Source organism: Dermacentor variabilis, chromosome 3 (genome assembly GCF_050947875.1).
Source record: "Dermacentor variabilis isolate Ectoservices chromosome 3, ASM5094787v1, whole genome shotgun sequence".
In the NCBI taxonomy this organism is placed as follows: Eukaryota; Metazoa; Arthropoda; class Arachnida; order Ixodida; family Ixodidae; genus Dermacentor; species Dermacentor variabilis.
This window is the reverse complement of record NC_134570.1, coordinates 221,246,342-221,263,646: the sequence shown is the minus strand read 5'-3', so window position 1 is coordinate 221,263,646 and position 17,305 is coordinate 221,246,342. Positions and strand designations below refer to the sequence as shown.

The following is a 17,305-nucleotide window of genomic DNA, read 5'->3' as shown; positions in this document are numbered from 1 at the left end:
GGGCTTTGTGTGATGGGCCCTAAGTCGAATTACACTTTTGCTGCGGGAGTTTTTCTGCTCCCAAAACGGAAGCGCTGAGCTAGCACCAATAAACTCTGACATGCTGATGAGCAGGGCAGTCGAGGAAAGAGGTACATACAGTGTGCTCGTCAAAACAACGGGTGCCAAAAAGCAGTGCTTTAATGTGTTGCTTGCGATAACGGCAGACGGCCATAAGCAGCTGTGAGGATGAGCTGCTGTGGAACCACGATGTGGATGACGCGGCCAGCAACCTGGACAACAGGTCTGGTGGTTCTGATGCAGAGTCAAGTGCAAAACAACACTGCTACAATTTGTAAACAGTGTACTGTCACATAGAAGTGACGGCGAATAATACAGCGGCAAATCTGTGAATGACAAAACTAACTTTTATTGGGTGAACTTGTGCCCACAAAAGCAAGTTACACTCAAAGCACAGCAATAGCAGCGAACACGGTTGGCGACCAACCGAAATCTAATTAGCAGGTCAAGCGCGTCGGCTTTCATACACGAGTCATAGAAGATTCCAGAGTGGTCGCTGGCGCCCGTATGTCTTCCAGACATGCAATCAGATTACACAAAATTCGGTAAAAAAAGACAGTGGATAGAGCCATAAATAACATTCGAGAAACTACCGATAGATGTATAGCGATAATAGAGCGATAACATGTGTTAGGCGGTGAAATGCAGTCACCCGATAAAGATAAACAACTACATGTGTCAACACCCCCCTTTTAGAAAGCATTGTTCCGATGCTTCAAGCACGAGAGCAAAAACACAACCAAGCATAACAAAGAAAAAAGAAACAAAGTAAAAAAAAATTAAGTCCGTATGTTCATCAGCAGGTGTACAAAGGCTTAAGACATGCCATGTGGATGACTTCAGGTCGTGCGTGGCGCCATTGTGAATGCGAAATGCCGCCTGGCATGATCTCACAGTCCAGTGCGGCAATGCGTCGGATGATCCTGTAGGGTCCAAAATAGTGGCGTAACGGTTTCTCACGAAGTCCTCATTGGCGTATCAGATTCTAGACCCAAGCACAGTCACCAGGCTAGTACTCGACGTAGTGTCGTCGAAGATTGTAGTGTTGGCTGTCAGTCCTCTCCAGGTGCTTGATCCGCAGGTGGTCGAGCTGTCGGGTTTCTTTGGCGCGCTAGAGATAGGCGGTGACGTCAAGATTCTCCTCGTCGGAGAGGTGCGGCAGCATGGTGTCAAGAGTTGTCATCGGGTTCCTGCTGTAAACCAGCTTGAGCGGCATGATCTGAGTTATTTCTTGCACCACCGTGTTGTAAGCGAAGGTTACATAGCACAGGATGTGATCCCACGTCTTGTGTTCAACGTCAGTGTACATAGCAAGCATGTCAGCAAAGGTCTTGTTCAGCCGCTCCGTAAGACATCTGTGAGTGGTAGGCAGCTGTCCTCCTGTGACTTGGCTGGCTGTATTGCAAAATGGTTTAGGTGGGCCCTGCAGTGAAGGCCTTTCCTCAGTCGGTGATGAGGACCTCTGGGGCACCATGTCGCAATAGGATGTTTTCAACGAAGAATTTAGCAACTTCAGCCATGCTACTTTTGGGTCAAGCGTGTCGACTTTTATACATGAGTCATCGAAGGTTCCAGAGTAATTGCTTGTGTCCGCGTGTCTTCCAGAAAGTTCTAGACAATTCGTGTCACGCATACACGCAATAAGATTACACAAAGTTCAGTGACAAGAGACAGCAAACAGAACCATCGAAGACACTCAAGAAACTTCTGATACATCCAGGCATGTCCTGCGGTGAGCAATAACATTTGTTAAATGGTCAAACGTTGTGCAGACCTGATGGGTCTGCAGAGCAGGTGCTGTTCTCACTTGTTGCTGTACCACGTTGATCAACTGGCACAGTCTCTTTTGCTGCCGTTGTGAGTAGAGTGAACGCCCATTGCTTTGCGGGTCGTTCGGCATAACAGACATCTTTGTATATAGGATCGACCAACACTGCCAATGCAGGAAAGCGTGACATCATGACATCGGGGAACCTCGTCTTGATGCTACGCAAACGGCTTGAGGCAAGCAATACTGCCTCATCACCTTCGGAAACACGTTCAGCAAGAACCACCTCGGTACAGTGCAACAGGGGAATGACTTGTGACAGCGTGGGATATCTGTCCCCAGAAAGTTCAGTTGTGGCTTGGTCAAGTGGCTTCAAGACTTGCACTGCTGCATTCATAAGCTTCCACTCACTTGCGGTCAAGTTTGGAACTGCGTCAGATTCTCAAAGTTCTACAATGATGACCGTACGGAGCTTCACGAGCCTGGCCATCATGGCATGCTCACTGTTCCATCACATCGGGACGTCTTGCATAACCTCGAGAGGGTCCAGCTGCATGTTTCTCTGAATTTTTTGAAGCCGTCCTTGGGCCTTGGCACTCCGTTTGTATCTAGCCACAATCGCTCTGGCCTTAGCACAGAGCTGCAAAAACCCAGACACTTCTCTTTTGGCATCACTGACACACCACTCCAGGTCAACCGCGCTACTGCAGAAGTAAAGTTTCTTCCATTATATATAACGACGAAGATCGGCACATATCGTGGGCTGGAAGCTCCCACTCCTCGATGACACCTGCGACTCAATATTCCAATCAATATTTTCCAGCACCACTGCTATTGTGAAAGACTTACCAATTCCTACCGATATTGAACAAATGGAAAACATAGAAATAACAGAACAGGGAGTTGCTTCACTGCTCAAGAACGTTAAAGTTAGCTCCGCATCTGTGCTGCATCCGTCACCCCATTTCTAGTAATTCTTTTTCAGTCCCCCATCGAAGAGGGGTCCCTGCCTGGAAGAGGGGTCCCTGCCTGCTTGGAAAAGTGCTAACGTAGTACCTGTATTTAAAGGCGGCGACAAGACAAAGACAAGAAATTACAGACCTATTTCACTAATTAGCATCTCATGTAAGCCACTAGAGCATATAATTTATACCAACTTAATGAGTCACTTACAGAGCAACGGATTCTTTTGCCCCACACAACATGGGTTTCGCCGGGGATTCTCATGTGACACTCAGCTAATCGAATTCACCCATGATATCGCATCATCAATAAATAACGGACACCAGGTTGATTGCGTATTTCTGGATTTTCAGAAAGCTTTTGACTCTGTTGCACATAACCTTCTACTCACAAAACTGTCTGCCACCAAAATTCCAGCATCACTGATGAAATGGCTTGAGGTGTATCTTACTGGTAGAAAGCAGCGTGTTGTCCTTGAAGGACTGACCTCATCAGAGACTGAAGTCTTATCGGGCGTTCCACAGGGGTTCGTCTTGGGCCCGCTGTTATTTCTGATATTCATAAATGATATAGGAACGCATCTTTCCAGTCACATACGCCTGTATGCCGATGATTGTTGCATATATCGCGCCATTACGTGCCCTGCCAATTCAAGTATCTTACAAAATGACCTTCTAACAGTGTCCACGCGGTGCGACAGCTGGAGCATGAAATTAAACTCTGCCAAGTGCAATGTCATTCGCTTCACTAATAAGAGGGTACCGCTTGTTAAAAATTACTTTCTAAACACTGAAACATTGATCAAGGTAAGTAGTTACAAGTACTTAGGCGTTGTCTTTAAAAATAATTTTTCTTGGAATGACCATATAGAGAGCGTGGCGTCTAAGGCTAGTCGTATGTTAAATTTTCTAAAACATAATTTCTGGAGAGCCTCCCATAGGGTAAAGGAAACGCTTTATTTAATGAACGTTCATCCGATGTTAGAGTACGGCAGCTCTGCCTGGGACCCAGAGACAAACACAGCCATTAATCGACTGGAACGAATACAAAAACGCGCCACCCGGTTCGTTACCGCCAACTATGATTTCACTCAGAGCTCATCACAAATACGTGTTAACTTTGGATGGCCACTTGTCGAGAACCAACGGAAATATTTGCGACTTAAACTTTTCTTCAATATTTACACAGGCAAGACTGGTTTGTGCAGGGACACATACATAAAGAACCCAAGCTACATATCACCTAGAACAGATCATCCGCTAAAGGTACAAGAATACAAATGCTGTACCAATCTATATAAGCATTCCTTCTTTCCAAGAACTGTACATGGTTGGAATAAAATGCCACTCGAAATTGTCACAGCAACGCCATCTGTGTTCGAAACTTTGTTGTCGAGACATTTATATCTTTAGTTCTAAAATGTGTTTTGCTTCGGACAGAATGGGAGATTAACCTTTCCTGTCCGCGGCTTTTTGCTTTACTCGCTGTTTTTTTTCATTACTTTATTTATTAATAATATCATTGCATTGTATTATGTACTAAAGTGTATTTATATTGTATTTCATAATAACCTTAGGTGTAACGTTGTGTTAAGTACTGTGTTTTCAATATCAATATTTTGTTGTATTGTGTATTAGATGTATCTTTTTGTAACATCAATCATCTGTATTTCCAGCATTTTTATATTCCTTCCCCCTACTCTTATGCCTAACATTGGGCGCTGTAGGTATGTAAGTAAATAAATAAATAAATAAATAAATAGCTCCAGGTTTTCTGCAGTGTGAGAGTCTGTCATCTCCGTGCAAGCCAATGCATGCACATGTTGCACAAAATCACTGTCCATGACGTGACAAGTTACACAAACATAGCTGTCATCTGCCCGCGATGTCCAACCATCAGTTATGATTGAAAGCGACTCCACTCCGCTTGCAAAAATGTCCCCGAGCTTCTTTTTCACCTTCTCTTTGTTTGATGGGTAGAGGTCCGGAATAATGGCTCAAGAACGTTGTCCGAGATGGCACAGCGTAATCCGGCATAGCGACCTTCATCATGTCAAGGAAACCCGGTTCTTCGACAATGTTGTAGGGGTGCATACACAAGTTACGAAGCTAGCTATCATTTTTGTCATCTGTTGGGCTTTTGGGGCCGACGCTCTCATTTTCGGCTTGAAACTGTCGGCTATGGATGGCCTTTCGCGTGCGTCCTGCTTGTCTTGGTAGTCCTTGTGCAAGTCCGGGTGTTCCCTTATAAGTGTTGCTAGGGTTGTTGTCCTACTTGTTGGGGTCTTCAGGACTGCCTTGCATTTAAGATATCGAGCTTCGGTTCCCGGTGGAATCTTTACAAGAAAGTTCCACATCGGATTGCTGGCCTCATGCAAGTCCCCCATGGTGCTCTCTGGAGTGGTCCAAGGCAGCTGGAATTGATCAAATGCCACTGTGGCAGAGACAGAGTCGCCCACTAAATGAAATCGACCACACCACCACACCGACGAGATGCGTTTTTGTACGCCTTTTTTCTGAGCATAGTTCTGTTTTCCTGGCTTGGTTTGGAATGGATTGGATTGGGAAAAGTATTACTGCATCCAAAACCGAAACTTCCAGAAAAGCCTTCTCCCTGCCGCGTGTGGCTATTCGTTCGATCCGAATACTTCGAAATTTCCTAATAACAAAATTCGAATCGAAGCGAATATTGAATAGTGCATTATTTGTTCAACTATTCGAAAATATCGAATATTCGCACAAGCCTAGTGACTAAGCTACTATCAATGATTAAATCATTCTGTGATGCATTTCCAGATGTCACGCACATCGCCTTGGCTCTTGTGAACATAACAAGTGTTGCCCCATAGTTGAAACATTCCAAAACATGGGACAAGGTGCTCGCACTGCACAATCACTTCAAACAAGACTTCTCGGTATCCACCCGCATTGCTCACAAAAAGCTAATTAAGTTTGGTACCAGTCATCCCGGACACCCCAACTTTCAACTTCGCTACAATAAATTGTTTACGAACAATAAGTGTTATATTTAAGACGCATCTACCAACTGCGTCCGTGAGCAGAATGCATCTTGCACATTACAGAATCAGATCGTTTCATTATGTACAACACAATAGGGGCACGTAAGGGGCAGTGGCCTAGCATCACAGATACCTTTACCTTACTTGCCTATTATTTTTAGGAATATCACAAGTGTTGTGAATAAATTTCATTCTTCGGCAATTGACACATGCATTGCAAAAATTATTGCCTTGACAGAAACTTGGCTTCTCGAACATGTGTGCGATTATAACACCTTCTGTGGCACAGGCAATTTCGCTATCTACCGCTGTGAACAATCTGCACGTCGAGGAGGAGGCATCCTTCACGCAATTTCTAAAGATATTCCATCATTTCATATAAATATTAAAACTGAACTTGAAACCACGTGCGCTTGCCTAACTCTCGGTCACACAAGGATACCACTCGGCATCTGCTACTGCTCACCCTCGTCATCTGCCACCATCACTGAAGAGTTACAGGATGCTACTATTCTAATTTTTTCATGTTTTCTCACCTCACCGTTAGTCTTACTAGGCAATATTAATTTTCCTAATCTGATATGGAATACACATCCACTCAGCATGAAGCCTTTTTCTGCTCAGGCTGGAGATTTCTGTGAGTTGTGTACCCTGTTTTCATCTTCCCAATTTGTGACTCAGCCTACCAGATCATCAACCAACACTGCAAATGAGCTTGATTTAATCTTAACTAATCATTCAGATTTAGCTTCTTCTTTGCATATTTACCTGGTATTAGTGACCATTCCTTACTAACTTATGGCATATATGACTGCTCTACAAAAAGTACAAAAGTTAAGAAAATTATATGCCGCTACAAGAAAGCTAACTTCGAAGCCATTAATAATAAACTATCGTCATTTATTCCAGCTTTTCTTGTTGACTTTGATAACCGTTTGGTTCAGTCAAACTGGGATACATTTGTAGACCAGGCATGCCTATTAACTGAAAAGTACATTCTTAATCGCATCATCATTTCTAATGTGCAAATACCTTGGCACAGCTCTTCTATAAAATGCCTATCTAATAGAAAAAAAATACTTCTGCATCGCTTAGCTAAATCATCTTCAAGTAAATCACATCGAAAATCCTATAACACTGCTAATCAAATGTACTTCACTGTCCCAAAAGCACTAAAGACAATCACTTATCCCATACATTACCTAAAATGCTTAAAACAGATGTCCGAAAGTTTTGGCGCATCATTAACCCCTCTTGTGATAAGCTCTATTGCCTTGAAAGATTGGTCAGGTGTAGTCATTTGAAGTGATGCTTGTGCAATCGTTATTAATGAATCACTCACAAATAATTTTTCTGTTTCATTGAAAATGCATCCACCACACACACACAGCACTACAACTATCTCATTATGCAACCCGTAGCTCTTCATTCCTTTGGTGTTGCTAAGCTAATTGATGATTTGCCTTTGAACTCTGCTGCTGGTTGAGGTGTTATTACCTAATATCAAATTTTTGCAAAGTACTAATGCATTCACTTCTGCAATACTTCCTAATATTTTCCAACAATCAATAACACTTGTACTCTGCCTGCTCAATGGAAAATAGGGAAGGTGGTTCCATTGCACAAGTCTGGTAACAAAAGCTCACCCCTGATATAACTCATGATTTTGCTTACCAGCACCTGTTACAAACTTCTTTTACATGTGATATTTATAAATCTAGTTAACTTTTTTGACTCAAACTCATTTTTCACCTCAGCTCAACATGGTCTTTGCAAAACATTCTCATGTGAAACCCATGTGCTGACTGTGTATTTTGAGACTTTAGCAAAGCATTTGACAAGATTTGCCAAAAGCTGCTGTTATTCAAACTGAAACTTTTAAACCTTGGCAGTAATCTGCTGGAATGGATTGAGTGATTTCTTACTAACCGTTATCACTATCAGTTTGTTACTGGGAATAATTATTACTCGTCATTGACTGAGGTTTGCTCTGGTGTGCTTCAGGGATCAGTACTACGGCCCCTACTTTTCCTGATTTATATTAATGACCTACCTTCTTCGTTGAGGTCTCACATTCACTTGTTTGCGGATGATTGCATGATGTATCGTAAAATAACTACTAAAGACGATACTAATGCTCTTCAGTCTGACTTGGACTATGTGACTGATTGGCATAACACTTGGTTAATGGAAATTAATATTATTAAGTGCAAAATTTTCCATGTGCACAGAAACACCAGTACCCTTTCTACTTCCTATCTGAATTAAATTGCTCTAGAACCCATAACTTGTACATATACTTAAGCGTTCATATAACTGCAAATCTAACCTGAAACCTTTACACTGAGTGCATAATAAGTAAAGCTACAGCATGCTTGGTTACTTACATCACCAGTTTTCCAAGGCATCATCACCTCAACATTACTACTTGAGCAGTGTGTCCTAAATTAGAATACGCTGCAGCTGTGTGGGCGCTGTACCATGAAAACTTTACTTCATCGAGCTTCTTCAAAATAATTCAGTCCAATTCATATTTTCTAATTTTAACCATACTGCTGGCATAACATCAATGAAAGACAACCTATCTCTTCTATCACTTGCACCTCGTAGAACAATAGCATGTTTGACCCAGTTTCACAAATTTTATTACCATTCCTCTCTTCACAGTAACTTCATTTCTTAGCCTCATTACCTGTCAAGCCACATTGATCATAGCCATAAGGTCGGAATATTCAAACAGGGAGCCTTGACACTTTCACTTCACCTTTTTTTCCCAGATCATCACGGCAGTGGAACCACCTTCCTGGTGAAATTGTCTCCATTGATGATAAGGAACTCTTTTGTAAGGCATTAGCTAACATTGTATAATTGGTAATTATTAACATGTGATTTAGCTTACTTGTCATACTTGCAAATGATTAAGCATGACACTTGTTAACATTGTATTAGAAGAAATTATCAAGATGCTATTTTGTTTACATCATTTGTTGTACTTGTACAAGCCATTACATAACATTGTATAATTGGGAATTATTAATATGCTACATTGTTTATTCTTTGTATTTCATTGTTATGCTTCCCATCTTACCACTCCCCTCTGTAATGCCCTCAGGCCTTGAGGGTAACACAAATAAATAAATATCACCCCCCAAATTCAGGTTTTCCCACCCCATATCACCCCCCAAATTCAGGTTGGCTCACCCCATACCGCCCCCTAATTCAGGTTGGTCCACTTTCACATCACCCCCAAATTCAGGTTGGCCTACCCACATATCACCCCCAAATTTAGGTTGTCCCACTCCTATATCGCCCCCAAATTTAGGTTGGCCTGTCCACATATCAACCCCAAGTTCAGGTGGGCCCACCATACCTAAGATGACATCGACATTATATACTACGAAACAACACTCAAGGAAGGATTTAAAAGTACAATACACATTGTAAAATGACTATTCTACACAGACACATACACACGCACAAATAAGAAAAACCAGCAATCAATCAGAAGGTTCCAGTCTATACAAAATGTAAAGGGAAAGTCCAGTTGTAGCTTGTATTGTAGGCATGAGTGATGAAATGAAGAACCAACTCGAATGGTGACGTGACGCACATTGACAGCATATCACTGAAGCACTCGGTCATGCCGTTAGTTTGTAGATGGTATGGTGTACTGGTACAGTGGCTATTTCAGCTTTCATCGAGTAAGGCCTTCAAAGCATCGAAAAGGAAGGCATGGCCTCTATCACTCAGGAGTTCGCCAAGGCCACCATGGTGGAAAGGACAAAATGCCATAAGATGAATACATCCTGGCGCATGACAGACTGTAGAGTGGCTGCTTTTGTATAGCGGGTCAAGTGACACATGGTGACGATAAGTCAGCAGTTACCAGCTGGAGTGCATGAAAGCAGTCCATATATGTCAATGGCAACACAATCAAAGGGTCGACTAGGGCAAGGAAGGGGCTCCGACTTGTCCAGGAGTTGATTTTCAGAATTGGTACTAAGCACATGAGGGATGATGATGTGGGGTGTTTAAGCACATGCAGCTATATGCATGCCACACATATAAAATTGCAGCCACAGGTTAGCGGCAGGTCTTGAAGTGGCCAACATGTGCGCACTGTGGGTCGGCATGAAAAGTAGTGCATATATTGACACGAAGATGGCTGGGTACGAAAGAGGCCACTTGCAACTGTCAGAAAGGTACTCTTAATGATGAAAAAGGCAGTGGAGAATGCAACATGATGAAGAGGTGGAAGGTTCGGAATGGATACTGAGAAGAGCAGGTATCTTTGCACTGCTCTGAAGCCATGTTGAGCAGTGCAGGTGACGAAAGTGTACACTCAAGTATGGAGAGGCAAACATGATCAGCCGATACTGGAGAGTGCGGAATGGCATTGGCCGGACAGGCAGCGAATGTGGAACTCCTGTGGCTTGAGTGCCCAGCAGGCAAGGCAGCCAGATAGATCTTTGAGGCTGGACAGCCAAAAAAGTGCGTGATGATCAGTGATGGCATCAAAAGGATAAGCATACAAATGAGGTAAACATCTTCTAAGAGCCTAGATGATGGCCAAACACTATTTCTCTGTAACCGAGTAATTAAGACTCGGCTTTTGCAGGAGTGCAGCTGGGATGAGTGCGGATGTGTAACGGTTTCAGATTTTCGGCAAAGCACAGCAACCATGAGTTTAAGCTGAGGGCAATGCCACTTAGGCACAGGCCACTCTTCTTTGCTACAGTTTCACTGTTTTTTCCCCCACTGAGGATTTGTCTCAGTGGTGAGCAGAATGACTACAACTGTGCAAGACTAAACACACTCTGGGAGAACAACCACACTCATGTGAAACTACTAGTCTAGACAGACCATAACAGGCCTCTGAAGAAGCTAATCCTCTTACAGTGAACAGTTGTTAGGTTGATGATGGTGACAAGAACAGCAAAAGCGAATAAAACAGAATGCATCAAAACTCTGTTCCAGAGTAAATTGCACAAAGCTGCATAACTCCTCTTACCCTTGTTACCGCTCTCCTCAGTTGCCATTTCCACTTCAGTGGTAATGGTTGCTGCTTCAGTGCTGCTGTCGCCACCCTCATCACCAACGGACTGCAAAGGCACCATTGCCGCATCCGAGAAGGCGGCCACTCTGCCCATGGGAGTCACGGGTGCCACGTTGGCAACAAAGGGTGCTGCTGTCACGGTCTACCACAAAAGTCACACGAGATGTGGCACAGTGTAAACATGTTGCATTGCGCAACACTGCAAAAGCAGTCTGTGGAAATACGGGACTCAATAAGTGAAGGTTATGACCCACAGGGTCGCTGCCTATTGATGGAAACAACACCACCTAGAAAAGTTAGCATTTTTAATTGTGACAAGCATTTATGTTTCTTGCTTCATTGGTGATCAAAGAAAGCAGAAAAATAAAGATAACACACCACTCATTTATGAATTGATAGTACAAGTTTATTCACAGCAGTGCCTCGTGATGTTTTGCTGCTGCTTTCTTTCAGATCACCTCAAATCAAGTTGTGAAAACACAAGGTCAGAGTTTGATAAAGCAAGTAAAGCATGTTACTGTCATGCATTCTTTTTGGCTTTAGTACTGAGTGATGACATCTTCGGTGGTTACTATAGCTCCTGCATTGTAAACAGCATCCTGACACACAAACAATTTAACACTAATTTGAATAATGTTCGCATATATACAAACAGCAAGCAAAAGTTGCTATGTGGCTTCAAGAAAATGCACTACCGTGACAATGCTTGCGCCGACATCGAGTCACATCCAGTCCCCTATTGGTACACACTCACAGTGACACAACTGAGAAATGAATGCAACAGTTTAGCTTGCTTATAACAATACTTGTTTTAACAATACAGTAGCCTTCCATTAATTTGTCTGTGATTAATTCGATTATTTGGTTAATTTGACCCTGATCAAGGGTCCCGGCCAGGGCCTATGCATTTCTATAGGCCAAAAATATTGTTTCGATCCTAAAATTGACCTTTGCCTGATAACTTGAACTTCACCAGCCAGTACGCATGCACCTGACCCCTATGGTGACTGGAAGTGACCCCTTTAGTGGCAGTGTCTGTCTCGGTGGAGCTTAGTAGACAGTGAATGCGTTCAACACACGTCATCTCCCGTCGAAAATGCCTATTTTTGGCCTGTCCTAGAAGGACATTTAAGCAATAACCGTAGCTCGCAATGTCTGATTACGGTATTCTAACGCCTGATTCTAACGCTTGCCTTTTCTTTTTTCAAGAAAATTGAGCCGAAAATTGTCTGCACGGTGCAATCGAACACGAAACCAAAAACCGCCTCTGCAGCGTTTGTACGCTTTACCGCACGACCTAATTGTATTGCGGCGAAGATAACTTTCACAACCATGCGGCGAAGCTGACTTTAGAAAACCGGCCACCAATGTGCGGCACATTTAGAACCTTGCCAATTTTTTTCAGCACCTTGTTTAATTGGACCCGCCCGATAATTCGATAAATTTTGTCAGTTCTCTCAGGTTCGAATTAACTGACATCGACTATATCTCGGATATAACAATCAGCAGCCGATGCAACGCTAACTTTTGCATGTGTTTTACGGTGAAGTCGCTTACTACAATGCTCATTTGCCGGGTTATTGGCTATTGCAATTACATCTGGCTACTGAATGAGTATGCCGAAAGGCATGAAATAAAAATAAAATTCAGTGCTGATTTAGCAGTAAATGCGAGAGATAAGCCTTAGTATTACGTCGCACATCTCTGAGGTCTCAGATCCATGGTTTAAACCATGCTCACCACATGCAAAGTGTTGTTCAGGAGCACACTTGACACACGCCCTCCTCCTCGAGGAGCTAAGTGCAAATGACGGTGGTCCAGAGCAAGCCACCGTCAGTTGCTTCTTGTGTGTGTGTGTGCGTGCGTGCGTGTGCGTGTGTGTGTGTGTGTGTGTGTGTGTGTGTGTGTGTGTGTGTCTTGACACGTGTACATGTTTATCTTTCTCGGGTGACCACGTTTCACCGCTTACCAAATGTTATCACGCAGCGCAGGACGCGCCTGCATGTATAGCAAGTTTCTGGAATGTTATCGATGGTTCCATCCACTGTCTGTCCCCGAACCTTGTGTAATCTCAGTGCATGTATGCGCGACGAGAATAATGTAGAACTTTGTAGAAGACATGCGGGTCCCAGCGATTAGTCTGGAACATTCGACGACTGATGTATAAAAGCCAACGCACTTGACCCGCTGATCAGATTTTCGACGAATGCCGACTGTGTTCCCCGTTTTCGTTGAGCGTTGAGTGTAGCCTGTTTTTCTGGGCACAGGTTTGCCCACTAAAGTTAGTTTCGCCATTCCCAGTTTTCTTGCTGTGACCTCAACCGTCACTACCACGTGATCCAGAGCAGGCCACCGTCAGTTGCTTTTTGTGTGTGTGTGTGTGTGTGTGTGTGTGTGTGTGTGTGTGTGTGTGTGTGTGTGTGTGTGTGTGTGTGTGTGTGTGTGTGTGTGTGTGTGTGTGTGTGTGTGTGTGTGTGTGTGTGTGTGTGTCATAAGAAGCCAACAAACAATGACACCAAGGCCAGCTCAGGGGAAATTAACTACAGTCCTTAATTGAAATAAAGAAATTATAAATAAATGGAAATTAAAGTGGATGAATGAAAAAACAACTGACCGCAGGTTGAATACCAACCCATGTATTTGCATTATGCGTGCGGTGCTCTTACTAATTGAGCTACTGTGGTGCCCAGTAAGGTTGGCACCAAAAGACATATTTTCCAGGAATGTATGAACTGTAGAGACGAATATTATCGATACTTGGAGAGCCAGAGTGCGCCGCTCATCCAAGAAGAAGATGGCAGTTTAGAAGCTCGAAGCTTTGGTGCTGTTCCCGGCCTTTGTCGGTTTGCTGACAGCGACAGTGTCTATTTTAAAAGAGTACATTCCAAACGCCCCCATTATAGAAGCAGTAAAAAAGTTGCATAACTGTACTGGGTAATTTTTTGCGTTCTTGGTTGTGAACGCAAAAAATATATGATATATATGATCCCATCCTCATGAGGTTCATGAGGATGGGATCATACCAATGAGGTTCTAATGTATACCTTTACCACATGACCTACATCTATCTCTACCGCATGTCCCACCTTTCACACACATACATTTTTCCACTTTGACACATCTAATGCTAATGCATTAAACAAAATGCAAGCCACTGCACACCTTCACCACACCCGGCTTTGCGCCACGCAGCCCGCATGACGTGCCTTTGTCACATAGCCCTATGCATCACCGGCCTCGTGCACCCCTCTTCTACCCCACTGATTTCTCGACTTGGGTATCGGAGGGGTGGAAGGGAGAGCAGTGCGCGAGCCCAGCGATGCGTAGGGAAATGCTATGAATGTGTGCCGTGTGGGGCACGTGGCACAAAGGTGGGTGTGAAGCATGCAGGCAGTTGTGGTGCCTGCCTTCTTTCTTTTCCTGAATTTTGCATTCCTTTTTCTTTCAGTGCAGATGCCCAGTAGCCATATTTAATTGTTATATTCAATGATGCAGCATGAGAACGTTTTAATAAGCAGTTTATTTTACCATAGAATACACACAAAAGCTCGAAGTGCCACTACAGCTCAGTGTTACATCCGATTATTGTTAGTCATTAATGCTATAAGTAGGTTCGACTGTACTTCTTTCTGCCAAATTAAAATGTTGGTGTTGCATATTTTACTGTTGAACATTGTTCTGTAGGGCAACTGGCGCTCCACTATACATAGAAATATCCATGCCACAGCCGATGGCTCAGTCGGGCATGGTGTGAAACTAGCGCGTGTTGTCTCTTCAGGGCTGCCAACTGTGCTTGGCGTTCCCCTTTGCTAACAGTACAGTTTAAATGTCTGTCCCCTCTGCTTTTCTCATGCAACCCAGTTGCAGCAAATATCGTTTATAACAATGGGATTTTCTTGGAGCTTAAATGTTGTCATAAGCGGTTTCGACAGTACAGTTATCAGTATGTGTGCTGAATTTTGTGCCCTCAAAACAACTGCCAGGCATTCTATACCTGTGCCGTGGCAACAAGGTAAACATCACGGAACAGTGGACAAAGTGCTGCGTCACCTCGATCACTGGTTCAGTGGTCGCGCCTCCCTGGCCAGTCTGCTGGCGGCGCGTGTGCTTGCGCTGATGCATGCGCAGGCCCCGGTAGCTGGTGAAGGACCGGTCACACAGGGCACAGGCGTGCTCCCCTACACTGCCTGGCTGCCCTTCAAAGTGTGACCGTTCATGCGCCTGCAGCGCAGATGCCGAAGAGAAGGTACGGGCACAGGCACAGCACTGCAGGGTTGGGGGTCCCCTGTCTCGGGAGCCATTGGTGCCCTCAACGGTGCCCACGTCATCCCCACCGTGCGATTGTTCCATGTGGCGCTCCAGCCAGCCCTGCATACTCGATCGCATCATTCAACTGACCACTCACTGTCATTTCTTTGATGATGCAACTCCAAAACTGGAAGAGCAGTCTTAGAGTTGCATCATTCATTTGTAACACTGCATGCTTCATCTATAGCTTTTGTATGTTTACTTTAGTGAATGCTCAACTGGTGGGGTTTCATATCTTAAACGATGAACGGTCCATGCAATATGCCACAGTGAAGAGCTCTTGATCAATCATGACTATCCTGAATTTCTTAAAGGCTCACTGAAGGCAAAAATAAATTTGCCTGTATTAGAAGAACACTCCTCAAATACTACAAAAGCCTAGCTTACCATGAAAGAAGGACGGTTAAACCAGAAACATCCCACGACACTGTGGTTTGAGCCGAAAAATAGCACACGGACTTAAACGCCACAACCCTGCAGTTCAAGCCACAAAGCAGCACATGGCCTTAACGCCACCTTGAAATGTATCTGTAGAGCGTAACAAAACAAAGACACAAGAAGAAATGAAGACGAAGGCAAGCACTAACTAGCAGCAATGCAAATTTTACTTCCGTGATCAGTCATACCTATACCCCCAAACAACCATGTGCACACTATATCAACCATGAGGATACACTTACATACATGACGGTATAAAACAATCTAAAACAGATACAACAGGAAAACACAAAATCTAAATGACATATGAAAAATGCAGTTCAGAATTTATGCCATGCACAAATAATCCAACTCTCTCATGGACAATGACAGTGATGGTTTGCTGATGCATTGCTCAGTGGCCGAGAGGATCTGCTCTGTTTTTATCACTAGTCTTAGACATTCACACTTATCCCTATCTATAATAGTGGTATCTTCTAGAAGTGCGTGACATGGACGACATGACATGGCTGACCAGTGCATCAGCAAACTGTCACAGTCATTGTCCGCGAGAGAGTTGGATTATTTGCGCATGGCATAAAGGCTGAACTGCATTTTCCATATGTCTTTCAGATTTTCTTGTTTTCCTGTTGCATCGGTTTTAGATTCTTTTCATACCGTCATGTACGTAAGTCTAAAGTCACGGTTGATATCATAGTGTGCTTGTGGTTGTTTGGGGGCATAAGTATGACCGATCCCAGATGTAAAATTTTCATTGTTGATAGTTAGCGTTTCTCTTTGCCTTCATTTTTTCTTGTGCCTTTGATTTGTTTTTTGATACCGATACCTTTCAATGATGACTGACCAACAAGCCTATATCACCACCTTCGTTGTTAACACCCCAACCCTGCAGTTTGATACAAAAAGGAGCATATGGCCTTAGGTGCCACAACTCTAAAGTTTGAGAGAAAAAGCGGCAAACGTCCTTAGATGCCATGACCGTGTGGTTTGAGATACAAAGCAGCACATGCCAGTAGAAGCCACGACCCTGTGGTTTTAAGCTGAAAAGCTGCACATGGCCATGGACGCAACAACCTGAATGGCCTTGAATGCCACGACCCTAATGTTCAAGCCAAAAAGGAGCACATTATGGTCTAAGATACCATGACCCTAAAGTTCGAGCCAAAAATCAGGACACGGCCTTATATACCACAACCCTAAGGTTCAGGCCATAAAGCAGTACATCACCTTAGATGCCATGACCCTAAGGTTCGAGCCAAAAAGCAGCACACGGCTCAAGATACCATGACCCTAAGGTTCCAGCCATAAAGCAGCACACGGCATTAGACGCCACAACCCTAAGGTATGAGCCGAGAAGCATCACACAGCATTTAACGCCACGAACCCAAGGTTCGAGCTGAAAAGCAGCACACGGCCTTAGATACCACGACCCTGCAGTTAGAGCCACAAATCAGCACACAGCCTTAGACGCAATGACCCTAAAGCCTGTTTCACATGCAAGCGAAAATGCTCGCGAATCCTGCTGTCGCGCCGCAGAAATCTGTTTCGAGAGGCGGCGGCGGCACTAGCGGCGGGAGCGGCGAGGTTCGGGCAAGTTGGAATTTCATCGCAGCGGCAGAGCGGCAGCAGCGCTTCCGAATGGCCCGCCTCGACACGTGACCAGTGGAGGACTGGTGTGGGAAAGCCTGCGCAT

The 17,305-nt window shown here is 44.0% G+C and overlaps 1 protein-coding gene across 4 annotated transcripts in view; it reads right to left on the bottom strand.

The window, feature by feature from the left end:
- The window catches only part of LOC142576653 (uncharacterized), a 165,698-nt gene that overhangs the window by 44,983 nt on the left and 103,410 nt on the right, over window positions 1–17,305 (bottom strand). For all 4 annotated transcript variants that reach the window (XM_075686874.1, XM_075686876.1, XM_075686875.1 and 1 more), the window contains 2 exons: window positions 14,917–15,234; window positions 10,822–11,008 (listed from right to left, as the gene is read on the bottom strand). In XM_075686874.1, the coding sequence (XP_075542989.1) occupies window positions 10,822–11,008; window positions 14,917–15,234 (505 nt within the window). The remainder of the gene's footprint in view (window positions 1–10,821; window positions 11,009–14,916; window positions 15,235–17,305) is intronic.